At 39.5% G+C, this 11,385-nt stretch overlaps 1 protein-coding gene across 1 annotated transcript in view; it reads left to right on the forward strand.

Annotated features, from left to right (window-relative positions):
• PHEX (phosphate regulating endopeptidase homolog, X-linked) overlaps positions 1-11,385 on the forward strand; it is a 107,854-nt gene that overhangs the window by 84,395 nt on the left and 12,074 nt on the right. Inside the window, exon 16 of the mRNA XM_009893105.1 lies at positions 8,823-8,877. Within this exon, the coding sequence (XP_009891407.1) occupies positions 8,823-8,877 (55 nt within the window). The remainder of the gene's footprint in view (positions 1-8,822; positions 8,878-11,385) is intronic.

The following is an 11,385-nucleotide window of genomic DNA, read 5'->3' on the forward strand; positions in this document are numbered from 1 at the left end:
GGTGTGGCAAGTGTCAAATCCTATTTTTGAAAAGAGAATCCAGAGGGATCTGCATAAAAAGTCATTCTAGCTCCTAGATGAAGGAAACTGGTCGTGACCACAACATGAATGAATAATATATGATACAATGGGGGAGTCAACGTGGCTTGGTTTTTGCTTTTCTTTCAGGAAAAAAAATCATGCTTTCTCAGTCTATTAGAGTTTTTTGAAATCTGGGAAGCAAGTAAGTATGCTTGATATACTATGTTTATTTCCACGGAACACTTTTGATGAGGTTCTTTCCCAATGCTATTAACTGGAAATTGTCATGGGCCAAGAAAGAAGGTCCTTTCATAAATTAATGACTGATTAGAGATAAGAAAATTATGTAGGAACAAATTACTTGTTTTCAAAATAGTTGGAGGGGTGTGTTAGGAGGACCTGTGCTGGTCACTGTCTTAGCAGATGATCTGAAAAAAGAGGGTGTTCTGTTCTGAACAAAACAACAGACAGATATAAACTCGGTGCAGGAGGACGGTTCCCTCTGCTACCGATTGCTGGAAGGTAGAAAGATATACTACTAGAATTCCCTCACAGGTAGGTGCCCAACGCTCTTTCACTACACATCTACTACTGACCACTGCTGGAATTGTAAGAGAATGAAGCAGATAGGCTCTTCCTCTGCTTGATTGCCCCTGCTCTTCAGTGAGCAAACTAGACTTTAGAGTGTTGAAAGCCCATCTATTTTTGCTCTTGGTATTTCAGTTCGCTAACAGGGAGAATTTGAGAAATGAGAATTTTAAAATGCATACTAGAAATTGTTTCTGGAAGGAAGCTTCTCTATTAACTGGAAAATAGTTGGTTCCAAAGTTGATTCTAAAAATTAAGACTGTTCCGTTTGAAAGGGAAATGTCCTGTGTGATGTTATCAACATAACCACAGCAATTCTAAACTTGATTAGTCACTGAAGGCATTGTGAAAGAGTTTAGAGAAAAAGGAAAATCAGTACCTTGAACCATGGATTCCGTAAAGGAGCTATCATTATGTTCCTGCAGAAGTGGAGAAGGACGTGGAGGTCCTCATCACTTCTGAACTTTAGGAAGATGCTTTTGCATTTTGTGCTAAGAGCACAGGGAAGTCTCTGACACACTCCCGATGGAAAAACTACAAATTCTTCTATCTCTGTAGTCTGTATCATTGACAAAAGCATTAAACAAGAAATCACTGCAATCTCCGCAGAAGTCCATGCAATCTTCATACATGGGCAAGCTGTTAATGTTTTTTACTTGACTACTCTACTTGAAAGAAAAGGTCTTTATTCACTAAAAGTGAAAATTAATAGAGAGTAGAAATTAGATGATTTAGAAAACGTAATAATTTTCTATTTTGGAAGAATACAGCAAAACTTGCATACACAGTAGATTGTAACAACTTTTGCTGCACTTTAGTGCAAACATTCTTATGTTTGCTATTGCTTAATTTCATTTTCATTACTAACCTATTGATAACTTGAATGGCAAACAATTGTTTTAATATCTCCAAAGGAGGAATAAGTAGATGTATCAAGATAAGATGTGCTGCAAAGAGCAGAGTTAAAAAATATGGTACATATAATTTATCTTATTATTATACAAGTTTACTCCTGATGTTATCTTTACATGAGCTCTATTTATTTTTTTCCATAATTCAAAGCGTCTTAGATTAACAACTGTGCATGTTTATCATAGTTGTTAATAATTTTTCCGTCCTAGTTTGGATCATTTTTAATTTTCTTTGCACTTGCTCGTCGATTTCCCTTCAAGTATAGGTACTTAACAAGGACAACAGGTGCATGTTGTTGCCTTTAGATTCTAAAAAGATATCTGAGTACACTTCATATAATCTAAGCAGCATGAATACCATCTTTTTAATTATCATCATTGGAACACAAAAACACTTTCCAAAAGGCTCTGTTTATTTTAATGAGCTCTAGAGCAGTCAATAAATATGTGCTGAAAATAGATACAAGTGATGATTAAAGTATTCTAGCATACCTCTGTTGAAGAAAAGATTTTATTTCATTACGACACTAAAATAGTTGCCCTTGAATATGCTAAGGATAGAAGGGAACTACTTATTAGACATTTGGTGTATTTAATTTTCTTTCCAAGTGTAAATATGTATGGCTCTAGAATATATCAAAAAAGTAATGTTTGTGGGTTGTGAACAGTAATGAACGGGAGATTTACAGTGAACTGCAGCACATATAAGCAACATACTCATGAGGTGTAAGCTTGAATAGATGTATTGGATAATTAGCTACTGTTGATATTATCTCTGTAAGTTTATACCCATGCTCCTTCTAAGTCATTTGTGCTTGTACTGCAGTTCTCTAGTGAAAGTCAAGAGGCCTCTTTAGAGAGCGGCTTCATTACATGTTACAGGAAGAAGATGTAATCTAAAACAGAATTTTAAAATTACGTTCGAATTAGCATCCATAGAGAAAACCACAGATGAGAGCTCATATTAGGCAATAAGTATCATCTTTATAGAAAGCGGCATGCAGATATTGATGCTGGCAGCTTGCTGATGCTGTGAGTTGCAAGGGAGAGCTCTTATCTTGCCAGGAGCCAGGGAAGTGCTGGCAAACAGCACACGGTGCTGTGGCCAGGGGAGAACGAGGGGACTGTGTGTAGGGGCACTTTCTCTTCCCTTAAGAACAAGACTAATTGGAAGGTTATTGATGAAGTAGTTTCAAGTGCACCATTAGTTTCCAGGAGGTAAATGAACGTAACAGATTTGGCCTGAACACTTTCTGAGCCCTGTTATTAAGTAAGCTTTAAGTGTTCTTAAGTGAGCCCTCTTTTTCAATTTTCCCTATTTACCAATGACCAGTATTCTCTTTTATTTAATTATGGTCACAGGTGAGGTGGTGCGTGATCCTTACATCCATTCTTTATTTCTTCTTTTTCTTTGTTATTCCCCCCCCCCCGGGGAATCTGCTGAGTTTTTTTTCCTTTAGTAAATAAAGGTTAAAGTTTCTTGTAAAAACAGGTATTTTCACAGGTTTCCTAGTCCCTTAGCACACAGTATTCCTTGGCCCCTCACAAACCACCTCACGTTTCTCCTCACTTTGCCCCACTGAGGTTGGGAAATACTGGTTTCTCTCTTTTTCATGAGCAGCAAAGAGCCTCTTGTCAGGTGAAGCAGAACCTGAGCCAAAAATTGAACCAGAGGCTACTGAGTCCTCTACCTTAAGGCCATCACTTCTCTTTATCTGTTAATGAATTTATTCACTACTCCTTGGAAAGTTAAGCTTTGTATTCATGCATAGCATGGAACAGTTACTGTGCCTTACACAATTTGTATTTTCTATCCTAACACAATTTATCTTTTCTAACCACTTGTGCAGAGGATAAAACTTGAAATTAAGTGTAGGATTCAGGTCCATGTTATGGCAGAGAGATTGATCCTAATCACCTACATATAGGTGCTGAAAGCTGTCTGGGGTGCTCTACAGCATCTGATGTTTCCTCATGTCCGGCGTATCCGAGAGAGAACTTGCAGAAGACCCTTTCCCATCGAGACTGGCAGCTAGAGGCCAAGCAGGACATGCAAAGTCATCTCAAAATGCACTGGGAAGTGATTCAGTTCTCCAAACAGAAGTCTGTGGAACCATTGAGAAAAAAAAATATAAATATCCTGCCCTTTGTGCTGATTTCAGATAACCAACACCCTAGTCATCTTCATGTTTAATTCCTTCTGCAAATTCGATATCCTGTGTTTGAATTCATTCAATGACGCTTGAAAAACAAGTTAAAACTTTTAAACACATCTGAAAATTGCCAGTACAACCATCAGCAGAGCACTCTGTATATCACACAATTTAGTACAGCTGTCTCTCATATCCACTAATTATATACTGGATTCACTAGCCCATCAGAAGTTGCTCTAAACAAACCAACTAGTAATTGGAAATTGTAAAGGCACTGACTTGGAATAAGGCTTTACTAGATCTTGTTTTGCTCAGTTAAAAATATGCAATATAACTGAATAATGCAATTGAACTATAGAACTTGAATTCATATTTAGATTTGAACTCCAAATTTCCTCATGATTTGGTGAACCTTCTCATGTGTTTTTAGTTTACTTCGTCCATTATTAGTCTGCATTGTTTCAGTGAACTGTCAGATTGACACGTGATTGCTTGTGTCTCCTCGGTGAAGTAACAATATTACACTGAGTCTCAGGATGTTCATCTGCAAAATGTGTATAATAATACCAAAAGGCATTATCTGGTAAATGGATTCATTAATGGCAGTACAGCCCCCATAAAAGTAGAAAAAAAAAGTTGTTTTGAATTTGAAATACATTCCAACAAGTTTTATAGCACCTTGCTGAGGAGAGAGGCTGAAAATTGATATAATGGATAAAATTAATCTAGAAGCCTTCCATTAAGTTAAAAGTAGTCCCGTGCAGGTAGAGTGCTGTCAGAGCTTCAAGATCAGCATAAATTTAGAGTGAAATATTTGAAGTAAGCCAGATATATTCCACTGCTTGAAATGCCCCGGTGTTCCAGGGCAGTAAGGCGAGTAAGAGGAAAGTTCAGCAGAGAGTCACTGTTCAAGGGTCCAGACACGGGGTTTAGGAAAGCAAAGCCTACCTGGGGATAAATCTGTTGAGGAATGTGAAGGGCACCAAGAAATATTTCTGCAAGTGTAACAGCACCAAAAGAAAGTCCAGGGAAAATGTGGTCCGGTGCTGAATGGGGGCAGGGGACATGGTGATAAATGACATGGAAAAGGCTGACATACTCCATGCCTTCATTGCCTCTGTCCTTACTGATAAGAGTGGCTTTCAGGAATCCTAGGCCCTTGAGACCAGAGGGGAAGTCTGGAGCAAGGACACTTACCCTCAGTGGAGGAGGAGGTTAGGGAATGTCTAAACGGACTGCGCAGATACAAGTCCATGGACTCTGACAAGGTGCACCTACGAGTACTGAAAGAGCTGGTTGAGGTCATTGTGAGGCCACGCTTGATTATCTTTGAAAGGTTTTGGTGACTGGGGGAGGTTTCTGAAGACTGGAAGAAAGCAAATGTCGCTCCTATCTTCAAGAAGGAAGATCCAGAGAACTTCAAGCTGGTCAGCTTCACATTAGTCCCTGTGTACATGATGGAGTAAATCCTGGAAACGGTTTCCTTGATCAGCCTTCTATGATGAAATAACTGCCTTGGTAGATGAGAGGGGAGCAGTGAATGTGATTCACCTTGACTTCAGCAAGACTTTCAGCACTGCCTCCCATAACATTCTCAAATACAAACTGCTGAATAATGGACCAGACAAGTGGATACTCAGGTGGAATGAAAACTGGTTGAACTGCTGGATATAAAGGGCTGTGATCAGACCTGCTGGGCTCTAAAGTGTTGTGGCACAAAGTCCGTCTGGAGGCTGACCTAGCCTGGCTATCCCACCTTACCACCTGTAAGACGCATGGATGCAGGGTAGCAGTGCTGTTCTGTGACAGCTTGAACTCAGCTGTCCAGAGACCTCCAGTGCTCTTGCAGCACGTGACACCAGTGCCTGTCTCAGAACGATGCTGCAGTCCTATGACATTGCTCCAAAAGTAGGTAGGTTGTAAGAAGGTAGGCAAGGCAGATTCTGCAAGTCTAGGTCCTACATATGGCAGAGAGGTTTGTGTGGGGTCTGTAATAAGACAACACAGTCTTCTTTCTCTGGGCTGTTGGTGAGTAATGCCCGTGAGTGTAGGCTCCGAGCCAGCACTAGCGACAAAGTGTGTGGAGAGAGAGGCTTTCAGCCCATATCCCTCTTCTGGGGCTGTGTAGAGGGAGCAAGCATGAAAAGATGCACTACAGGCTAAATTTATGGTAAAGTGTTAGCTTAAAGTACGTTCTCAGTGCCTGTATCCATTCCTTAAGATGTGAAACTCTCTGAAGTCTGGCTGACTTACTCCTCCAGATCAGTACTTTGCTTGCTTGAACTCCAGTGGCATATAAATAATCTCATTAGTATTTATTGCTTCTACAGCCAACTATGAGCTCTCTGAGTTTTGTTATTAATTCTTTTAGGTACAATATGCCAAACAAGCAAGAAACAGACTTCACAAGGGAATTGCTTAAATTGAGGGATTCAAAACAGCACAAAATAAGAAATTGTCAGGTGATCTATCTCCTGTTATAATTTCAAGGAGATTCTAGGATACAAGGACATTGTTATCCTTGTTCCTTCAAAGGATGGCCTGGCTGATCCTTGCCTGAGGGAGACAATGCATACAGAGGGATGCCCTGTGTTGCCAACTCTGAAACTGTTCCTTGTAGCGTTGCGGTAGTGGACAAGCACTCTCCCTCATTTAGTGCTAAACTTAGTTACTAAACTCTGGAGAATAAGACACCTTTGCTTTACTAGCTGCCCAAGAATCACTTTCAGAACTAGTTGTGGGTTTTTTTCTTAAAAAAGAAAAAAAAAATCCTATTGTCAGTAATATGTTCCAGTTCCCTGAGTTTTTCTTAAATGTATGTTACCTTCTAGTGGCTTTTGACTCTGCTTTGGCCTGAAAATACTTCCTAAGCTTCCTTTAGTGCAATCAAATTACAAAGGTGTTTCACACAGCTGCCCAGAAGCCGAAACCACTCCTTCAACAAGCTCTGTGCTTGAGCTTGTGTTACCTAAAATGGATCCAGACTTTGAATAAAATAATTATCACCCTGTTGTATGGATTCAGGATTGGAGCTTCTTCCAGTTCATTCACGTGACTCGTTCAGTGAAAACTTTATCTCGTGGCTTAACTCACACCTGATAGTGTTTCAGCAATGTCCTATGAAGGCACCTTTAGATTATACCTCATAGATGCATGAGCCTGACTGAAGGTTTGCACCTAGCTTACTGTAAATAATGTATATTACTTCTATCTGGCACACAGACAAGTGCAAATTCACTACACAAGTCTACACCTGGACAAAATAATTGCAGCTCCTTACAAGATCTTGATAGCCTCGTGGTGTGGTGACAGACCCAGAGGATTGTGTGATCCCTAAGTGTGATTTGTGGGGTGACTACACTACCTTGGTTCATAACATCTACAGTATGGGCTCATTTGTTCATTTTGGTCACAGTTTCTCTTATCTGCTGTTAGGGGGAGAGGATCATTCAGGGTTAGCAGAGTCTAATGATTCCTTCATTAAATGGTCTCTTTGGCACATCCAAAAACCTTTCCTGACATTCAATATTTGGAAGGAACCAGGCAATGTAGTTCAGAGTAGATTTCCAGCTCTTAACACCAGCTCTTAACTTAGTGTACTAACAAGCAATTTTCATCATGTTGCGTGAGTATACCATTTCTGTGAGTTGTTTAAAAACATACATAGTAAATACTCTTCTGTGTGTGCTGGGAGGCAAAGAGAGTTAGATCAGGAAAACTTTGTCCTTGACATTGTTACAATTGTGTTTTGTAGCACTGGAAAAGCAAATGATAACATGCTTGAAACAACAAAACAGCATCTAGAGAAGTAAGAGAAAAAAACACTCAGAAAATAAGTTTGAAAAACACACTTTTTGTAAGCTAATTGCAAACAGGTAGTCAAGGCAGCCAGGGAGGAGCAGCAGAAAAAAGCAGATGGGCAGGCCAGGAGGACCTGCCACTTGCCACATCATTTGACATGAATTACAGTCAGCATTCTGTCTTTAAAGACTTTGTAAGGAAAGGACAAGAATCTTGCCTGACGATTTATCTCAGATGTAAATAAATCCACGTCCTGTTTATCAACCAAAAAACTGAATAGGGTCAGAATCAAGTGAATGTGGCTTTTGTTTTGGTCTGAGTGGCCACATGATTTCTTGAAAAGAGACCCATAAGCTGAAGCAAAGGTTCCTGGGAAAACAAGTGAATCACCCAAGGAAACTGGTTCCTCATTGACCAGGTGATGTCTATGTGAGGTGACCTTCAAAGTAGGTGCATGTCTATGCTTTACAGGTGGAAATTCCTGACACAGGACATTAAATTCCCCCTTTTGAGCCCTCACTTTTCACCAGCATTTGAAAACTTTGACCATAGGTGTCTGTTTTGTTTAACAGTTCTTTGGGCTGTTAAACTGTTACCACATTCAGCTCCGCTGTCTTCAGAATTGTGGCACTGAAATGTCCAGGAATTAGAAATAGACCTGTGACTTTGAATTTGAGGAACAATATTGGTTCCTATGGGCAACATCAATAGATCGTCACTCAGAAGAGTGTCTCTACTGACAGGTTTTTGGTGACTAGTCTACTACAAGCAACCAGGTAATTCCTGTAGCTAGACTGACTCTACAGCCTTAATAGTCTACAGGTCTCCTTTACCAAAGTACCTAAGTATGTTAATTTACCTTTGATTTTCAGATACTATATAGAATTAGGCTTATATTTTACCACTTCCATGTGTCTCTTGCTGCACTGCAGCCTCACCAAGCTAACAGTTTCCTAATTCTTGTTGCATTTTGCCTGTATATTCTGTGTTGATCTGTCAACATCTGAGGGCAATCCAATAGTTTTCCTGTTTTGGATGGGAGACACTAGGTGTTTATTCACAGGAACACATGCACTTACACACACAGACATGCGTGTAGCCACGGAAGAAAAAGTTCTTGCAGTGCAGCATCTTGTTGCCATTGTGGCCCTGAAGGAGGGAGGATCTCTGCTTCTTCTCAAAGATCCTCTCTACTGCATTCTGAAACTACCACCCAAGGGAAAGTTCCTCTAGCAAAACCTTCAGATATTAAACCAAAAAAGTCATAAAATCCAAATCCTTGGGCTTGAGACTGTTATTCAGCTGTATTGAACTGAGGACCTCACTGTCACTGGTTTTGCTATTGCAGGATTCCCAGCAGGAGAACTGCAAAAGCCTTTCTTTTGGGGAACAGAGTATCCTCGGTAAGTACTGTACCAGGGAACTTCTTACAGCCGAAAATGAGTAATAATGGGGAAAGGTATTGGAAATACATATAGACAGGGAAGAGGGCATGGAGAAGAAGGCTACACTGCTGAAGACGACTAATAGGCAGTGCACAGGAATACTGTGTTGTCCTTCTCTAGGGAAAGCTTGGCCCCTGGGTTGTGTGTTCTTCCCTGCTGCGTCCTGCTTTTACTGTTGAAAAACTAGACTTTGAAAACTGCTGCTTTGCGCAATAACTTTTCTTACCCTTGGGAGCTGTACGTGTTGCTGTTGTCTTAAACTGATGACTGATTTCTCACAGGAATTGCTAATTATGTGCACCTGAGTGGAAGTGTTTCAATGCTGTAGCATGCAGATGCGGCAGTGTGCACATGGCAGGTATTAAAAAGAATTGTAAATCGGGTAACCAACACTTCCTGAACAGAAGTGAATACCCTGAGAGGCCATTTATTATCAGTTTATTGTTCACTTTCTGCTAATACCTAAGATTAACTGTGGGCCTTCGGCTGTGCCTCTTGAGGTGCATGAGAATATCTCTATGTGCATAAGTGATTGCCCATGTGCTACTATAGCTGAAGAAGAGTAATTATAGGTCACGTATATTTAATTTTGAAAAATCACTGCTTTTGTGCAGTTCAATAACTTTCTATTTTAGGACAGGATAAGACCATGAAAAGTTTCTGAAAGTTATTTTGCAGTTATATAAAGCCAGTTACTGGTGAAAGAGATCTTTAATAAATCTTTGTTAAAAACAAATCAAAGTTTAAAAACATTTTGGGTTTGCCGTCTTCCAATCTGGATGTGTCCTTGTAAACAGGAATTTGGCAATATATGTAAAGAGACACATTCAATTTAGGAACAAATGAATTTGCATTTGAAGAGAATTCTTATGAGCCAGGTGACTTTCTAAGTGGTAATTAGGACTAGAAGAAAGTCCTTTCTTGTTAAGGTGAACTTGTTTTCTGATGTGGTTATTGCAGACCTGTTTCCAGCTTTGCTTTCTGAAGAGATTTCTCTGTACCCTGACCTTCTGCCATAGAGATAAAATTGTGGTTCTTTCAAAGAATTATACTTTGCTCATTTCTCTTCTTTAAAGGTTACCTGAGCTTAAATTGGTTTTGCTTGAGTACGTATCAAAATGAAATTTAGTAAACAAATGTAGCTGTTCTATATCAGACAACAGATTGCTTTTGTCCTTGAAATACTCTGGATCTGTTTTCTGTCTGCTTAAAAGAAACAGTACATGGCACTGGAACAGAAAAATCATCAAAAAGTCATCAGCACTTGCTGGAAAACTGATTTAGCAATTATTTAACATTTAGTGGAGTTTTAGTGTCCAGTTCCAGCATAACCGCTACAAAACAGCTGCATCTATTTGCATAAAGGGAAGCTAAGTTATCACTTTACATCTCAATACATGAAATAGAATACCATTCAAATGCCATCTTTCATAGTTCCGAGTCTTCGCTGCCAGATATTTTGAAATAAAGACTTCAAACCACCCGAGTCGGTAGCTTCCTTACAGTCCTTTGAGCCTCCCCAGTCCCAGAAAGTTCCCCTCTGACGTGGTACCTGCTGGGCTGCACCTAATCTCCTCCATTTGCCTCTAGCTGTGCCCCAGAAATGAAGAGCATGAACAGAGCTGGGAACATTTCTGGCAAAAATGATTTTGAGCTGGACAAAATGCTGAAGGAGGTTCACAGGATTAAAAGTCAAAATTCACCCCAAATTTCACCCCATCTTTTGAAGCTGGGGAAAGCCCTAGGAGCCCCCAGGCATCAGCCTGTTCTTTGTCCCTGCCACCTGCAGTGACCAAGAATCTTAGAGGAAAAATAAGATATATTTAGTAATTGGTATTTGTTCTTCTCGACCTCTTTACATGTTTTACACCATTCTTTTTTTATAGTTCTCCAGCTGCAAAAGATCCTGTATAACCATTTTACCTCAGATGTGGAAAACAAGTTTAACATAGTACATTTAGTATGGATAATTATCACTGTGTGCTACACAAGATTACAAATTTGTCACACAAAAGGATGATATTTCCAGTGCTGAAATGTATAATTTTAAACAGCATTTTTTAGTGAAGGTTTGCAATAGTACTTGGCGGAAAAAAAATCCAAACAGGAGGGAAGATTTTATCACATGCAAATTACCTTTCAGGAAAGAAAAAACAAAGTGAAGAATTGTCATGGGAGTAGGGGGAATTAAATCATATAATACTTTTTGGGCATGACTGAGATGAGCAATTAGTGTGCTATGGATCATTAGGTCCAGTAATAACATGTTACTTCAAAACCCTCTGCCTTTCTCCTATTCCAATACAATGTGTTAGAAATACTATAAGCTACTTCTAAGTATGGCATCTCAATAATTGAAATAATTAAAATCACAAAGAACAACATAATAAATGAAAGATGCATTTGGTAGATCACTTTCCCCCTGCAATATCCACTGCATTTGCTATAAAAAAACCCTGACTCTTT

This window comes from Charadrius vociferus, unplaced genomic scaffold (assembly GCF_000708025.1).
Source record: "Charadrius vociferus isolate BGI_N301 unplaced genomic scaffold, ASM70802v2 scaffold169, whole genome shotgun sequence".
In the NCBI taxonomy this organism is placed as follows: Eukaryota; Metazoa; Chordata; class Aves; order Charadriiformes; family Charadriidae; genus Charadrius; species Charadrius vociferus.